The sequence below is a fragment of the Ictalurus punctatus genome, chromosome 11 (assembly GCF_001660625.3).
Source record: "Ictalurus punctatus breed USDA103 chromosome 11, Coco_2.0, whole genome shotgun sequence".
Taxonomy (NCBI): Eukaryota; Metazoa; Chordata; class Actinopteri; order Siluriformes; family Ictaluridae; genus Ictalurus; species Ictalurus punctatus.
This window is the reverse complement of record NC_030426.2, coordinates 19,593,795-19,612,437: the sequence shown is the minus strand read 5'-3', so window position 1 is coordinate 19,612,437 and position 18,643 is coordinate 19,593,795. Positions and strand designations below refer to the sequence as shown.

The following is an 18,643-nucleotide window of genomic DNA, read 5'->3' as shown; positions in this document are numbered from 1 at the left end:
GTGTCTGGCAGTGATAGTTTCTAATGTTTGAATTTAAAAGCAGTAAGATCATTTGTCCTGTGGTTTTGGGCAGATTTGGAGCTAATTTTATTGAGCAATGGACCCTAATTAGATGAAAATATGAATCATAGTATAGCATAATGGTGTTAATAATAATGATGATGTAATAGAGATGCCAAAACTTACAACTTATGGTCTGTCCATCCAAAAATAAGTAGCTATTAGGACAAAAACAATAATATCAAAAACTTGTTTTAATCACAGTTCCATGATACCAAAGAATAACACATAAATTCAAGTGTACTGTTCCCACATTGGGTGGCATGCTGATAAAGCCTCAAAGCTCCAGAGGCCCCTATTCAATCCTGAGCTTGTGCTCCTGTCTGTGCGGAATTTCATATTTCTCCCCGCATGGGTTTCCTCTGGGTTCTGAATTTTCCTCCCACCACCACAAAACCTGCTGGTAGGTGCATTGGCTACTCTAAATTACTCTTATGTGTGAATGTGTGTGTGCATAGTGCATTGGAATGGACTAACATCCCATCCAGTGTGTATTCCCATCTCACATCTAGTCTTTCTGGGACAGGTTCAAGATCCATCATGACCAGGATAAAGCGAGTGAGTGAAGTGTGTGAGTGAAGATAAATGAATGTTCCCACATTATCAATCATGAAAGATGTGAAGCTGTCTCACCTCCAAAATCCCAAATTTAGCTCAAAATTTTTATTGTAATTGTGGATGATAGGCAAAAGTTTGTGGACACCTGACCGTCACACTCATTTGTGCTTTATGAATATCCCATTCCAGATTTAGTCCCCCATTACTGTCATAATAACCTCTACTCTTCTGGGAAGGCTTTCCACTAGATTTTGGAGCGTGGCTGTGGGGATTTGCATTTATTCAGCCACAAGAGCATTAGTGAGGTCAGGCACTGATGTTAGGTGAGCAGGCCTTGGGTGCAGTCAGCATTCCAGTTCATCCCAAAAGTGTTCAGTGGGGTTGAGGTCAGGGCTCTCTGCAGGCTGCTCGAATTCTTCCTCTACAACCTTGGCAAACCATGTCTTCATGGAGCTCGCTTTGTGCACAGGGCATTGTTATGCTGGAACATGGTTGGGCCTCTTAGTTCCAGTGTAGGCTAATTAGTAATGCTACAGCATACTAAGGTGGTTTTCACACTGGGCACATTTGCTGTGGTCTGAATCCGAGTGTAATTGTCTCCGGCACCCCCGCAGCATTGGTCTAGTTTCAGACTCACTTGATACTATTGAACCCCTTACTATCTTACATCATCACAAACACATATGGAGAACACAATGCGACAATGTTTTTGTTTTTTATTATCTTGGTTCTATTACGCATAGCAGATATTATGCGTGGTAGACCTCTTCCCACAACATTCCCCTGCCATTCATGGTACACATGTGTTATGCAAACTAATGATGTCGTCATCAGCTAAAACCCACGCGCGGGTTACTTTACTTCTTGAACAAGTGCGGATCCGAGTACTAGTTGCGTTCACATTCACGGGAATCGCTCCAAAGTTCCAGTGCAACCAAACTGAGACCACCTCCTACAGGTAGTCTCAGGTTTAGAGTACCACGATGCGATTCCAGGTCTACATGACAGCTTTCACATTACCGATTTTTCATGCAAACCGTGCTCTGTTTCAGACTAAACTTCCAGTATAAACGCCCCTTAAGACATTCTAGACCAGTGGTTTTCAAAGTGCCACGGCCCCTTTGGGGGCTGCCAATGGGCACCCGGGGGGCCTCAACAATTTGGTGTGGAAAATAAATTCTCACTCTCAGACAACCACACACACACACACAATCAATTCCTAATGTACTGTAATGTAAAGATGTAAGATGTAATTATTAATATAAAAAAATGGGGATATATTCAGAAGTCTGTATTTTTAATGTGTTTTAAAGACATCTTGCAAAAGGGGGGTCAAATGTTAATGTTATTTGGGGGGCCTTGCCCCGGAAATGTTTGGGAACCCCTGTTCTAGACAATTGTATGCTTCCAACTTTGTGGCAACAGTTTGTGGAAGACACACATATGGGTGTGATATTCAGGTGTCCGCAAACCTTTGGGCAGAGACTGTGTTATCTATCAATTCTGGATCTGATTCATAACCTCAGTTCCAATTTAGCCCCACATATCCACCATTTGTGCACGAATTAACACCATGTGTGTGATGTGGAAGCAGAGTTGTAGGTCTACTTCTCCTTTAAATGTTGCAGTGGGGCGGGACAGAGCAAACCAAACGAGTGAGTGTGTGTACTTGCTGAGGGTTACAAGCTCTACATCCCGATTGGCACCCGGATCACACAGGCAAACTTCCTGGGCGAAATGGTGAAAATCAGTGTTGTCAAGACCAACGCGTACAGCGACCAGAAGCCAGGAACAAGCGGCTTGAGAAAGAGGGTGACTGTGTTCCAGCAAAACCCGCATTATGCCGAGAACTTCATCCAGAGCATTATTTCTGCCATCGAGCCCTCTCAGAGACTGGAGGGCACTCTGGTGGTGGGAGGGGACGGTCGATATTTCATGAAAGATGCCATTCAGCTGATCGTCCAGATTGCTGCGGCCAATGGGGTTAGTAGCTCTGGGTGAACGTTGACTTTTTTCTTTTTTGCATGCATGCATTTTGCAGTCAATACTAACTGCATCTGTCTCCTTTCGCAAGAATAAATGTTACTTAATGCATTTCAAGTGAACACATTTGCCACCACTTTTGCAACATTTCCTGCGGCTCGTGCATACTGTCATACTCTCCAAACTTTCGTTTTATTATGACGTGGAATGCTTTCACAGAGCTAGTGGGCTCAGTTGTACTGCATGACCTCTGATCTTTCCGTAGAGGTCTCCAGTGCAAAGAGACACTTCTGACATTTCAAGACTTTGCTACATGAGAAAAGCGGATCTCGTGTTTCTCTTAGCAGCTCGGTCAGCTAGAACTTTACAAACCCTGTTGCAATTTAGGAAGTTGATGTGTAACAATGCACAGCTCTCCAAATGCCTCCATAGTCCCTATGCGTGCACACTGCAAAGGGTAATGAATAACACACTAGGTAGTGAGCTATATGTCTAATAGGAAGCCATTCGGGATTGAACCAGAATGGAGCTCGCGCTTCCGTAGTCGGAGTGTTGCTACTGCGCATGCGCTAAGGAGGCGTGACTGCTGTCACGTTGCAATTCACATCCAAGTGTTCTTACATCTCATACATGTTCCTACTGTCCTCAATCACTGAATTATTTAAACAGGATACTTTAAAGTGTTAAGGAAAACATCACTTTGAAACACATTAATTACTGTATGTTTATATCGAAATATTTGTGATGTGATTAGTGATTCTGGTGCTTATTTGTTGGCTGAGGCTGTGTTTGTTTGTATATAGATGTCACTAATTTTTTCCTGAGGGAAAATTTGGGAAACATTGTCTTCATGAAAGAAACTGGTGTTTTCTGGTTTAAGCGCAGTGTACAATACAGATAAGGACTCGAGAGAGCTGGACAGACTACAGGATTAAAGCTCTGCTGCATCACTCTCTTTAGGTAGAAACTCATTTATACTGAGGCAACTATCAGCATATAGTCGAATGGCATTAAGGGTAATGTAGGAAACCAAACTAAAGTGGAGACCATCATGCCAGTTTACTAAAAAGCTAAAAACGTAAACTCAGAATTTTCTACTTACTACATTTCGGACACCGTTGAAAGATTAATATACAGGTCGTTCAGGGTGGATTGGTTTGTTTTTTTTGTTTTTTTACTTTAGGAGCCACAGATTTCTTATTTGAAACATATGAATCTTTAACTCAATATTTGTCTGTTTTGTTATTAGCCTCTTTAATTACTATATACCGACTCCATATCCATTAGCATGGTACTGAAAAGATAGTATGTCATAAGGAATATAGTATAGTGTATCTTCTAAGTCAATTTTATATATATATATATATATATATATATATATATATATATATATATATATATATATATATATATATATATATAAAATTGACTTAGAAGATACACATATATAGATATATATATATACACAGATATATATATATATATATATATATATATATATATATATATATATATATATATATATATTTGTTTTATTATTATTAATAATAATAATAATAATCTGTTGCTGGAGCAGTTAATAATGTAGATTTTATTTTGTGCTTAGATCACATTTAATAAAAAGTTCAGGATTGTGTGTGAACTTCGTTCTTGATTTCTCTCACTCTTCCTGTTCCAGATTGGTCGATTGGTTATCGGTCAGAATGGGATCATGTCTACGCCTGCAGTGTCCTGTGTAATCCGCAAATTAAAAGCCGTTGGAGGAATCATTCTAACAGCCAGTCACAATCCTGGTGGTCCCAATGGGGACTTTGGCATCAAGTACAACATCTCCAGTGGAGGTACAAGAGGCTTGGATGTAGGATGTGCACACCTTATAATTTAAAATAACACTCTTTTTTTTTTTTTTTTTTAAATTTTTTTTTTTTTATAGCATGGTCTTATTTCTAGTCTGAGTTTGACCCTTTTTAGTATCGGAAACTCCCTGATGTTGGTATGTGGTCCAGTAGACTCGCTAATTTGGGAGAGGTACACCTTTTGCATCTTAACGATATATCTTTCACCTGGGACAATGATTGTAGTGTACCATTAAAGGACAGATCCACCCTAAAATGCTTGCATATTTATCTTTTTAATTAACGTTAAGCATCTTCAGGGCTAATACTGCTGTTGATGCCAATGTGCAAGTCATCTTGTAGAGCTGAGTCTAACGTGTTGAGCTGAGTCTTTGCCATAACTTGGCTCAACTGCATTATATAGGTGCATTGCATTCTGGATATTTGAGTTCAACATTTTCTGGACCCATATGTTAGACCATGGTCAGTTATGTAGGGGTGAACAAATCACATATTCATTAGTATTATTACTGGGCAAGCAAAAGCTTCACTATGCTGCCCAGTCCCATGTTTTGGATGCCCATGAACCTAACTGACTTTACTAAAAAGTGGCAGCTAACATACAATTATATCATATGTCGCGCTAGTTAGCTAGTAAAGTACATTTAATACAGATTAAGAACCAAATTCATATATGATTATTTTCCTCTTCTAATAAACTTTCCAGTGGAGCGCTTTAAGCCAGTCACTTGTCTAGGTTTCACTTATTAGATGTGGTGTTCTGTCCCTACTATTCAAGTTTGACTAGCATCTGTATTTTCTCTCTATATGTTTATCCATGAGGTGATTATATGAAGAAGAAGAAGAAGAAGAAGCCTTTATTGATCACATATACATTACAGCACAGTGAAATTCTTTTCTTTGCATAACCCAGCTTGTTAAGAATTTGGGGTCAGAGCGCAGGGTCAGCCATGAAGCGGCACCCCTGGAGCAGGGAGGGTTAAGGGCCTTGCTCAAGGGCCCAACAGTGCCAACTTGGCAGTGCTGGGGCTTGATGGCTTTGCATAAAACTTTATTTTTCTTATTTTCGGCGGTGTTTCCACATACCTTCACATACCTGATTCAGAACAGATTTTCTATCATCCATGCATGCTATTTAATCTACCTAGTAAAAACTGTTCTACTGACGGCCAGATCACATTTTTATAATTGTAAAGATTCCATGGAAATTTTAATAATTAATAAGCTGGTAATCGGATGTTGTAGTTTTTATAAAAAGATAAAAAATATTATAAAAAGATATTGCAATGTCCACAATATCTCAGAAAAAAAACAGATTTTATTACATATTCTAAAACGCATGCAAAATTTGTCCTTCCAGGACCTGCACCAGAGGGCATTACTAATAAAATCTTTGAGATCAGCAAAAGCCTCCAAGAGTACCACATCTGCCCAGAGCTCAAGGTGGATTTGTCTGCTATTAGCAAACAGACATTTAAAGTGGACACGTTCAAGTCATTCACAGGTGAAATCTCGAATCCAGTTACATTCCATTGGTTCATTTTATGTTTATTGCAACAGATTTGTATCACTTTTTTTTTTTTTTTTATCTTTTTCCCCCCTCTGATCTACTGTAGTGGAGATTGTGGACTCAGTGGAGTCATATGCAGAGATGCTCAGGGACATCTTTGACTTTGCTGCTTTGAAGGACTTACTCTCTGGACCTAATCACGTCAATGTCCGGTTAGATGCAATGCATGGAGGTGAGGATTTAAGAAAAACTGTGTAGAATAGAATACACTGTTCTTACAGTAAAATAGAAAAGTATACAGCTTCATTACAGTAAATTGAATAGAATTTAGCTTTATTGCAGTACAACTGCATAAAATAGATTTATGTTGCAGTGCGATAAGTTATAATAGTTACAGTGCCCTCCACTAATATTGGCACCCTCAGTAAATATGAGCAAAGAAGGCTGTGAAAAATTGTCTTTATTGTTTGATCTTTTGTTAAAAAGAATTCACAAAAATACTCTTCTCTCATGGATATCACACAATTGCAAACACAACACAGGTTTATTTTAAAAGTATCATTTGTTAAATATAGGTGTGCAACAGTTATTGGGACTCCTATGAACTCATATGAGAAATATATTTCATATGAGAAGTATATTCCCATTAATATTTTGCATTTTTTTAGTACACCTGAGTGACTAGGAACAGGAAATTGTTCAACAATGACTTCCTGTTTCACAGGGGTATAAATAGGAGGTAACTCATCGGTCAATATTTACCAAGGGTGCCAATATTAGTGGAGCACACTGTATATTATTGAATGGAATAGAGCTTCGTTATAGTAAACTGTAATAAAATAGAGCCTCACTGTAGTAAACTTGCGTCGGAAGTTGAATTTAATAGCTTCGTTAAAGTACAACAGAATAGAACAGAGCTGCATTTCAGTCTAACTGAATAGAATAGAGTTTTACTGTGGTACACGCATCTCAACAGAGCTGCATTACAGTACAATTAAATAGCATTGGTATTTACTGTAATACAACTAAATAGAATAGATAGACAGACTTTATTCATCCCAGAGGGAAATTCACCTATTACAGCAGCACAGAGAGTAACTCTTGAGACAGGAGCTGCTGTAATCAGCTGCCACTAGCACGGTGTTGTATAGAGCAGAGCATTACTGTAGTACAACTGAACAGAATAGAGCTTTACTGTAGTACAGCTGAACAGAATAGAGCTTTACTGTAGTACAACTGAACAGAATAGAGCTTTACTGTAGTACAACTGAACAGAATAGAGCTTTACTGTAGTACAACTGAACAGAATAGAGCTTTACTGTAGTACAACTGAACAGAATAGAGCTTTACTGTAGTACAACTGAACAGAATAGAGCTTTACTGTAGTACAACTGAACAGAATGGAGCTTTACTGTAGTACAACTGAACAGAATAGAGCTTTACTGTATTACAACTGAACAGAATAGAGCTTTACTATAGTACAACTGAACAGAATAGAGCTTTACTGTAGTACAACTGAACAGAATAGAGCTTTACTAAGGTATGACTGAACAGAATAGAGCTTTACTGTAGTACAACTGAACAGAATAGATTTCCATTACAGTACAACCAAATCAAATAGACCTTCATTAGAGCTTCATTACAGTACAACTAAATTTAACAGATATCCATTACAGTAACAGTAAGGCCAATTCTTTTTGTTTTTGCTATATACTGAAGCCAGTCAGTTTTGAGATCAAAAGATGAATATGAGACAATAGATCAGAATTTCAGCTTACATTTCCTCATATTTGCATTTACATGTTTTAAACAACTTCGAACATGGGACCTTGGTGGCAGACCACCAAATTTGACATCTTTTGATCTCAAACCCAAATGTCTTCAGTGTATAACAAAAACAAAAAAAGAATTTCCCTTGCTTTTCCAATACTTTCAGAGATGACTTTCAATAAAACGGCTCTTCATTACAGTACTGCTGAATAGAATAGAGCTTCATTGAGGTGCAATTGAATAAAATAGAGCTTTATTAAAGTACAACAGAAGAATAGCGCTTCATTACAGTAAAACTGAGTAGAATAGCTCTGTTACAGTACAATAGCTAAGAATAGAGCTTCACTGCAGTAAAATTGAATAGAATAGAGCAATATAAAGCTTTTGTTTTCTTTATTTAAAAAATCTGTTCAGAAATCAAGAATTGAGACTTTAACTTTCATAATTGGTTTTACATAGCTTTGCTTTCACAACGTAAAATTATAGCTGTCATGTACAAGAGATGAGTCCATATGGCTTAGTATTGTGATCAACTATAGTATGTGATATGAACTATATTTCAGACATAATTTAAGAATGGACTTTCTACTGAAATATGGTGGCTTATGAGAATGTTTTTTCATTCATTCATTCACTCTGACAGTGGTGGGCCCCTATGTCAAGAAGATTGTGTGTGAGGAGTTGGGCTCTCCCGCCAACTCAGCTGTTAACTGTGTGCCCTCTGAGGACTTTGGGGGTCACCACCCAGACCCTAACTTGACCTATGCTGCTGACCTGGTCAAAACAATGAAGGGGGGCGAATATGACTTTGGAGCAGCTTTTGATGGTGATGGTGTACGTATTACTATAAAGTTTTACTGTCACTGTATTAATTAAATAGGTCTAAAATCCCTTTTTATGAACTTACAGTTGCACAATGTTTCACTATGAAAAAACATACAGTTTCTAGTAAGGATTATAGCATTATTTAACTCACCCATATTGTATGAGTCACACTCTATTAAATAAACCTTTGAATTGACAGATTTCCCACAGTACTATAGATTCACTTTATAAAATGAAAAAAAAAAATTAATATAACTCTCACTCCCTTATGTTCTGCCATTTGCTATAGGATCGTAACATGATTCTTGGTAAGCATGGATTCTTCGTAAACCCTTCGGACTCTGTAGCAGTGATTGGAGCCAACATCACTTGCATTCCATACTTCCAGAAAACTGGTGTTAAAGGTCTGGCACGCAGCATGCCCACCAGTGGTGCCCTAGACAAGTAAGACCAGCCTGCTCTATTTTACTGTAGCCATTTTATAACTAACTGAAACACAGTCAAGATATTACAGACATTCTTCTCATAATAAATCTCAGCGCACAACTCTAGAGTGATATTTGCATGCGTTTAGTATGATACCTGCTTATTTATTGCTTGTGCTTGACAGTGTGGCCAAAGCTTTGAAGATGCAGCTGTATGAAACACCCACAGGCTGGAAGTTCTTTGGGAACCTGATGGATGCTGGCAAGCTATCTCTGTGTGGGGAAGAGAGCTTTGGCACTGGTGAGTGGAATCCACAAAGCCATATGTTACTTCTGCTATATAGATTATGACTATAATAATTCAAGTGCAATTTGACTACACTAAATCAGGACCCATCAATTAGTTTCAAAAAGGAGCCGAATTCTAGAAGAGCAAAGACGTTTTGGGCCAGAAGCTACTCTACACCTCGCAACCTAAACATGTCAACACCTCAGAAACTCACTCACACATGTTAACAGTGCTCTTTTCATGTGATTCATTTACATGTGATTCATTTTCATGTGATTCATTTACCGTTTCTCTTCTCTCCTCCCTTCCCTTTCCCAAATATTTCATTGAGAAGAAGAAAAAAAAAAAAAAAACAAAGGAAAACAAAATTAAAAATACCAAACAGTAACCTTTTGTCAATTAAAATAGCGACCCCTCCTACTTTCAAATTAAAGTTCGAGTGGAAGACCTTTCAAATATGTAAAAACCTTAGATCTCTTGACAGGATTACCTCTGACGTTCCAACAAATAAATCTTAAAGGCGTGCCTGTCCCAGCCGGAGTGGGACCCCCCCTCCCCCCCTTTAAGAGGAGCGAGTCCACAAAATCTAGACGAAGTAACGCACCGACAATATTTTCAATAAGAATCTGAATTCTGTAGAGCTGGAATGCCGAGTGCAAAAAAAGAATAAAAGTTTAAAAAAAAAAAAATAGACTATATAGGTGATGCAGTTCACCCCAATATCAAGAGTTTAACGTAGTCTCCTGCTTCCTCCGCTGAAATGTAATGCGAAGCCGAGCTGGGTGAAGTATTCCATAGCGAGCTGGAATGGAATCTGCACACAATAGCTCGTGGTCGTTCACCAGGCTTGGGCTTCGGCTGAAGGGTCCGGTGGGACCGGTCCAGAACCGGCTCCTTCTCCAGACCAAACGCCTCTTTTAACAAGGCCGCTGCAGCAGCAGTTGTACAGGTGTCAGCGCCCTCTGGAACTCCCACTATCCTAACGTTACTGCGCCGTGACCTCGACTCCAAATCCTCACATTTATTCTCTAATTGAGTCACGGTCGCAGTGAGAGACTCGATAGTAGTCTTCATATGAACCATGTCATCGGTGCAACCGGAGAGCGCGTGCTGCATTTCCCCAACAGTACCTTTCAGTGTTGATATGTTAGCCCCGGTAGCGACTTCATCACTAACCAGCTGTATCTTCACGGCCTGCAGGTCAAGCTGGATAGTAGACAGCGCGTCCCTGAATATCGCCTGAAACTCCTTTTTAATAATATCGGCAATGTCCTTCCTCAGTGAAGCCAGCAACTCAAGCTTGAGTGCGGTGAAGTCGGGGTCACGGCTCGGGGACGCGGATTCAGGGGGAGGAGGGGACTCGCTCACGGCGCGCGCACTAGGTCTCAGTTGTGTCTGAATGCTACCATGGGTTTTCGTGTTCTTTCCAGACATCTTAACGCGCCACAACGTTAAAAGTGCAAATAAGGAAACGAAGTAGAATAAATCAAAATATATTATATGACCAAAAAGCGCTAATTAATTACAATTTTAATCGAAATCAGCAACCTCGCGTCTTACTCCATCGAACAGCCACATGTTAACAGTGCTAATAATATGCTATAATTGAATGTGCTAATAAAATGCGCTGATTAAATGAAAATAATAATGCAACTGGTAAAATATTTTAAATCAACATTCCGTAGAAGAATATTCCACTACACTGATTTATTAGATTCGTGTTCATGTGCTATGTAGTTGACTACATGTAGTGCTTGCCTTTATTCAGTCACAGAAACTATGGTGGAAAAAAGCCAAATGTAACATTGTAAAAAAGAATTCTCTATCGAGAAACATTCAAAGGTAATTGACAGTAAAACTACTTTTACGAGTACAGTTTATTTTTAAAAAGTCATGCTCAATATGGTCTACCCTGAAGTCAAATCTTGTTTAGCCTTACTTAGGCAAAGAACACAATGACTGGTCAAAATATTGCAAACTTTATTTGTTTTAGAGCAAAAAGGCAATGATTCATTTTGGAGCCAAAGGAGTCGGCTCTTATGGGTGAGCCAGATTTCTCATCACTACCAACGACGAGCCCAAGAAAGTATCACATGTAGTATATAGTTATACATTTCAGTATTTCTTGTTAGTAGTACAGTATTCAGTACTTTTTGGTTGTTGTTTTTTTGTTTTTGTTTTTTCAGGTTTAAAAAAAAAAGATTTTAATGTAACTGTAAAATGTGTTGGAGGATGCACTGCTTAAAATGACATCTTATTTCCTATTATGAGATTACAATTAACTAAATATAACATTAATAAACCCTTTTAAGTTCAGGATTGACATTTTCTTATTCTATTGGCAGATAATTTTGTGTCTTTCTAGAAATAAATGCTTGAAATTAGTGAAAGTATTTGCCAATAGAACAAGAAACTGTAAAGCCTGAAATGAGGAGTCATGATGTCTAGGAATAGGTTTAGTGATCTCATATTTGGTTTGTCGTAACCCTGTAATATGAAGTACTAGATAAATTCAACTATATTCAAGATATTGTCACTTGCTAAGATGCTATTTGGGAGCAGGCCGTGTGGGATACGGCCTGCTCACCGCCATTTGATCATCACGGTACTGGACTTAATGCTAGGATGAGTTTTGTGCTCTGTTGCCTGTTGCGCTCACTCTGACTATGCAGGTCTTTTGTCTGTTAGGGTCTGATCATATCCGGGAGAAAGATGGCCTCTGGGCTGTGCTCGCTTGGCTGTCTATTGTGGCCAGCCGTAAGCAGAGTGTGGAGGACATCTTGAAAGAACATTGGCAGAAGTTTGGTAGGAACTTCTTCACAAGGTGATTGAGCCATGACAGTATTTTGCTATTATTGCTAATATGTAAACATTCTAGTAGGTATGTTGCTGCATTGTGTCTTCAGGATGGATCCAGTGCAAACCTTGATCATAATAAGTTTTTTGATCAAAAACGTATTTCTATAGCCTTAAAAAATTTTCTACGGATTGATGCCCTCTAGTGTTGGAGTTGATGAATAGGAGATGAAAATTTATGCTGGTGCTTATTTTTGTGTAAATTCTGTTTATTGGAAGTTTGGTCCAAACACACAAGAAATAGTGCTCAAGAGAAATATAATGAGAATGATATATTTGAATTTTGCAGTCTCTTAAACCTTAAAGAAAATGTGTGAAAAATGTTTTCTAGCTATAACCCTACCCATTAAAACAGGAAAATAATCTGTGTCAATCCCCTGTAGCATTCGTTTATTTATTCCTAATAAATCCTCAGACATCTAGAGCCTTTAAGATTGTCTTTGGGATAAAAATAGGTACAAATAATTTTTTTTAAATATATATATTTAATCACATGATGAACTGTTGATGGTGGGAGAAAGGACCACTGAGATCTTGACATGGTCCGAATATAAAATGACATCAAATTGACATAGATCTGATGTGCTCTTTTTTTCCTTTCATATTTAAAATGATGTTGGGCTAGAGCTAGTTTTGAGCTGTATAAGTCACTTTTTTTTTGGTGTGTTTTATGGAGAATAGCTTGAGTAGGGATATATCCATTCATCCATTTATGTCCACATGCAATTCAGATTTTGTGTTCTGGGTCTTCTCCTTAGTATGGATGGAGACAATTAAGAGATCTACAGAAAATGCATATAACAGGGAAGAATGTACTGAAACCAAACCAGCTTGTGCATTGTATGTAGAATGTGAACAGAAAGCTTTGTAATATTGATGATTATTTAAATAGATTAATGTGGCTCTTGGTGCTTTTCCTCCTGACACTGTAGATATGATTATGAGGAGGTCGACTCAGATGCTGCTAATAAGATGATTGCCGACCTGCAGCAGACCATGTTTGATAAAGCCTTTGTTGGGCAGAAGTTCTCCTCAGGGGATAAAACATACGAGGTGGAGAAAGCTGATGACTTTGAATATACAGACCCAGTGGATGGCAGTGTCTCAAAGAGACAGGTGAGTTGAAGAGATGGGCCAGAAGACCATTCTAAAACAGTCAACATGTAATTACCAAACAAGATCACAATATCAGAAAGTCCAACTTAGTTTGTTTCATAACATTCATATTATAATGCATAATATTTCACTGTGGGTGGCGTGGTGGTGCAGCATGTAGTGGATGGCACCACTTCACAGCTCCAGGGTCCCAGTTCAATCCTGAGTTTGAGCTACTGTCTCCGAGGAGTTTCACATGTTCTTCCCAGGAGCCTATCCTTGGAACACTAGGCACGAGGCGTGAATATACCCTGAATGTGACGCCAGTTTCATGTAGGGTAATTTCAACTAGTCAGTCTACCTATTGGCATGTTTTTGGGAGGTGGGATGAAACTGAAGAACCTGGAGGAAACCAACACAGATATGGGGAGAACATGTGAAACTACAGACAGAGATCAGGTTCAATCCAGGAACAAGTTGAAGTTGCAGTGTTACCTGCTCTGCCACTGTGCCTCCCTGTCCTACCTAGTGATGTGTTTAAATGTTTCACATTATGCATTCTGCACAGTTTGTTAAAAAATAATCAGTCGATGCATAGGCTTGATTTAACAGCCAGCCCTTTTTTTTGGACTAACATGAGTAAACCACGACTGGCTACATTTCATTTAAAAAAAATTAGTGAAAGGAATCAGACTTTTTATGTTTCCCAAAACCATCGTCACCTTTGTTTCCTGTGTTCCAGGGACTGAGGATCATCTTTACTGATGGTTCACGAATCATCTTCCGTCTCAGTGGGACAGGCAGCGCTGGTGCAACCATCAGACTTTACATAGACAGCTATGAGAAGGATCCTCAGAAGATCTATCAGGACCCACAGGTAGACATTGGCACGGAGCTATGCTTTTAAAGGCCAAAGACTGTCCTAGAGATGAGTTAACAGATCATACCGGTGTGATATATAGGCAAAAAAGCATTTACACCAGTTATGGTCATTCCTGATTGGGACTTGAACCGACAGTTCTAATGAGCAGGAATGTTTTTTTTCCATATCCAATGTTGGGACATCTATAGGATTAATATTAAAGCATATAAGGCCATGCTACTTACTACAACAAAATTTTTTTTGCCAAATCTCAGCCCTGTAAAATCTGATAATAATCATATCTGTAAATTTGAGACGCATTCCTTGGGAATCAGTTCATTCTCTTACCAACAAGGACAAATCGATTGTACAAATTTGAAACATAGATGAGTCCTTTAAGTGACTGCTCACAAACAGCTGGATGATGATGATGATGATTATGATGACTATGGCAGAATCCTAATAGCACACACAGCAGGTGAGGCTCTGCACTGTGAGATCTTCTTTTGAGTAGAATTATATCTGATCAGGCTGGTCAGAGGACAATTAACCTGTCTTAAAGAATCAACATCAAAAGTAATCGGTGTAAATGGAGACTTGAAAACTGGGTCATGCTTTTATTTTTTAGTTCCTTCAGCAGCCTTGGCTTCTCGTTTAATATCAGAGCCTAACTTGCAATCTAAGAACCAATGTTCATTGCAGTTAAACATGTAAAGGAAAGGCACAAGGATGTGATAAAACCAGAAAAATCACTTCACAGTGATAGGAGGAGAATAAATTAGGACCTGTTGGGACATTTTAAATAATGTTACTTACCTGCAGCATGTTATTTGTCTTCATTAGGTCATGCTAGCGCCGTTGGTGGACATTGCCCTGAGGATCTCGAAGCTCCAAGAGAAGACCGGCCGTACAGGCCCTACCGTGATCACATAATCATTTTACATGCCTAGCTCACCTCCTGGGACTAGCGCACACCTCATTTCATATCAGCTAGCAATACCTTGCCCCATGTCCATTACCCATATGCCCCAGCCTAAATATGTTTAACATTTCCACAAGTGTTGTGCCAGTGCAATAAAGTTTTATTTACTGTGACTACATGGAGAGAAAAAAACCCGTTAGACCACAGTATTATGCACGTGGAGTAGTCATGTGTAGTAGTACATGTGTAATAATAGTTGAAAGTCCCAATAAAAGCTATCCATTTTGCCTCTTTTTCTTTCTTTTTTTTTTTTTTACCTTTTTCTTTTTCTTTAGCTTAGTGGTTAGCACACTTGCCTTGCACCTCCAGGGTTGGGGGTTCGATTCCCACAGCTGGCATGTGCGGGCGGAGCTTGCATGTTCTCCCCGTGCTTTGGGGGCTTCCTCAGGGTACTCCGGTTTCCTCCCCCAGTCCAAAGGCATGCGCTGTATCTGATTGGCATGTCCAAATTGTCCATAGTGTGATGGGTTGGCACCCTGTCCAAGGTGTCTAGAATTTGGGTAACAGGGTTGTACTTTCAAATTGACCCTATCAATCAATAATCACATTATCACAGAGAATTAAGCAAAAAAATGAAATACATTTATTTTCTACCTCCCAATGATCTGGATGTGTGCCAGTGGAGCAACGGTTGGACCAATGGTGGATAATATTCACCCAGCAGAAAAAAGCAATTCACTGAAGGGGAAAGGACAGTGTCAGTCCTCTTATACTTGTATTTCATATTTTCAAAACAAAGGACCAATAAATAAATAAATAAATCTCAACATACAAAATATCCTTAATTAAAAAGTGGTTTTTTTTCATATTTGAGACACAACAGCACATTTCTATATGTATAAGATGTCAGAAGAATCCTGACTGGAAATCTGAGTGACTGTTATACTAATCACCTCTCACATCACATAAGGATGTGGTTATAGTGATAGAATGAGATGCAGACAGGAAACATGCGTAATAAAACATATTCTGCTTTCCACACCACAAATCGCTCGGGGAAACTTTCAGAATTGGCCAGACATTAAACACTGATTTAACCATAATATTCTTACCAGACAAACTTTGATGGTTTTTCTTAAACCAGTGCCAGGCAAAGACGATGATGAGAGGTTTAAAAGAATCTAGTAAAACAAAACATTAACTGGGTATTGTTCTGCCTCATATAGAAAAGAGTGTTACCTAAATATTAATTATTATGTAATTTTAATGGGACTATTACATTTCTAACTGTAGCAACATAAAAATTATCTTTGGTCATATGACACTAAGTCATAAATAGTACTTGACTTGTATTTTTTGCTCTAAAAAACATGACAATGTTAGAGAAATACAAACTCTAGTTCTGCCATCAGCTCGCAAACTTTTTAGGGCTCAGGGCCTCACCCAAGAAGCTTTGTCCCTCTTGAACAGAGACTGATAGTCATTACCTCCTTTAACCTTTAATGGCTGGAGAGCAGTGTATGCACAGGGGCACTGGGAGCATTTAGCCTTAGAGTGAGATCAGAACACATCAACCAGCTGAAATTGAGGGGGGGTCCATCTGGCCATCAGGCCATCACGTTTTTCTTTGCAGTTCTGACATATCACAATGTGTTGGTTCTCTCAGACAACATTGTGATATACAGTGCATCCGGAAAGTATTCACAGTGCTTCACTTTTTCCACATTTTGCTGTGTTACAGCATTATTCCAAAATGGATTAAATTCATTATTTCCCTCAAAATTCTACAAACAATACCTCATAATGACAACATGAAAGAACTTTGTTTGAAATCTTTGCAAATTTATTAAAAATAAAAAACAAAAAAAGCACATGTACATAAGTATTCACAGCCTTTGCCGTGACACTCACAACTGAGCTCAGGTGCATCTTGTTTCCACTGATCATTCTTGAGATGTTTCTACAACTTGATTGGAGTCCACCTGTGGTAAATTCAGTTGATTGGACATGATTTGGAAATGCACACACCTGTCTATATAAGGTCCCACAGTTAACAATGGGAGGTGGAGGTACACCTCAAGGAGGTGACCAAAAACCCGATGGTCACTCTGACAGAGCTCCAGTGTGTCTCCGTGGAGAGAGGAGAACCTTCCAGAAGAACAACCATCTCTGCAACACTCCACCAATCAGGCCTGTATGGTAGAGTGGCGAGACGGAAGCCTGAAGGACTTACAGATAATGAGAAACAAAATTCTCTGGTCTGATGAAACAAAGATTGAACTCTTTGGCCTGAATGGCACCAGTCATCACCTAGCCAATACCATCCCTACAGTGAAGCATGGAGGTGGCAGCATCATGCTATGCGGATGTTTTTCAGCGGCAGGAACTGGGGGACTAGTCAGGATCGAGGGAAACATGAATGTAGCAATGTACAGAGACATCCTTTAAGAAAACCTGCTCCAGAGTGCTCTGGGGTGAAGGTTCATCTTCCAACAGGACCACGACCCTAAGCACACAGCCAAGATAACAAAGGAGTAGCTATAGGACAACTCTGTGAATGTCCTTGAGTGGCCCAGCCAGAGCCCAGACTTGAACCCAATTGAACATCTCTGGAGAGATCTGAAAATGGCTGTGCACCGACGCTCCCCATCCAACCTGATAGAGCTTAAGAGATCCTGCAAAGAAGAATGGGAGAAACTGCCCAAAAATAGGTGTGCCAAGCTTGTAGCATTATACTCAAAAAGACTTAATTGTAAGTCTTTTTGGCTGTAATTGGGTGCCAAAGGTGCTTCAACAAAATATTGAGCAAAGGCTGTGAATAATTATGTACATGTGCTTTTTTGTTTTTTATTTTTAATAAATTTGCAAAGATTTCAAACAAACTTCTTTCATGTTGTCATTATGGGGTATTGTTTGTAGAATTTTGAGGAAAATAATGAATTCAATCCATTTTGGAATAAGGCTGTAACATAACATAATGTGGAAAAAGTGAAGCGCTGTGAATACTTTCCGGATGCACTGTATTAGTCATAAAGACGAGGGTGGATGTCTCACTCCACTTTGTGTGTAAGCTCCTCAAGTGGACAGTCATGGTTACCCAATTGAGAGCATCTAAAATACCCGGGCTGTACAATGGTGCTATGGCTGTGCTGTCCAGTAAGACTCGGAGAGGCACAAGTGGACCTCATCTGCAATGCCAACTGTTCCTGATTGTGGTTCTCCTGGTGGTGCTAGACAACCCACTGGAACAGGATGCTCTTCCCATGATTGGCTTTACCATCTACTATATGTATTTCTTCCTCTACTACTGATACTTCCAATGTTTGCACCAAATTCAGCAACTAGACTTCAGACTCCTGCTTGCAACCCAGGGGTGGATGGATGTATGCCACTCCAGGAAGTCTGTACTGCTGCTACATATGTGTCACCACTTTCTCCAGGTTGAATAAGGTTAACGTGACCCGTCCTAATGGTGTGAATGCAGCAGTCATGTCCAAAGACTTTACCCGTTAACTCTGAAGGTTAGGTTCCTCATGACATTGTGGCATGCATTATCCAGGGTATTCTCACTCTTTGTAGATGTGAAATGGGAGTGAAACATAAGTTGTGAACACTACTTATGTATATACTGT

At 39.1% G+C, this 18,643-nt stretch overlaps 1 protein-coding gene across 1 annotated transcript; it reads left to right on the top strand.

Moving 5' to 3' along the window:
* Positions 1-2,273: 2,273 nt before the first annotated feature.
* On the top strand, positions 2,274-15,298 carry pgm1 (phosphoglucomutase 1). The gene is made up of 11 exons (XM_017480362.3): positions 2,274-2,601; positions 4,280-4,442; positions 5,818-5,961; positions 6,074-6,199; positions 8,381-8,571; positions 8,852-9,006; positions 9,173-9,288; positions 11,965-12,100; positions 13,065-13,248; positions 13,970-14,104; positions 14,933-15,298. Exons 1-11 carry the CDS (start codon positions 2,356-2,358, stop codon positions 15,020-15,022), a joined length of 1,686 nt encoding a protein of 561 aa, XP_017335851.1. The 5' UTR covers positions 2,274-2,355; the 3' UTR covers positions 15,023-15,298.
* The last annotated feature ends 3,345 nt before the right edge of the window (positions 15,299-18,643 follow it).

What these genes read in the sequence shown, in the direction of transcription:
- pgm1 (XM_017480362.3), top strand. Translation starts at nt 2,356, where the DNA reads ATGGTGAAAATCAGTGTTGTCAAGACCAACGCGTACAGCGACCAGAAG. An exon ending in GGTAGGAACTTCTTCACAAG is followed by an intron (nt 12,101 to 13,064) that starts GTGATTGAGCCA and finishes CTGACACTGTAG; the next exon opens with ATATGATTATGAGGAGGTCG. An exon ending in AGATCTATCAGGACCCACAG is followed by an intron (nt 14,105 to 14,932) that starts GTAGACATTGGC and finishes TGTCTTCATTAG; the next exon opens with GTCATGCTAGCGCCGTTGGT.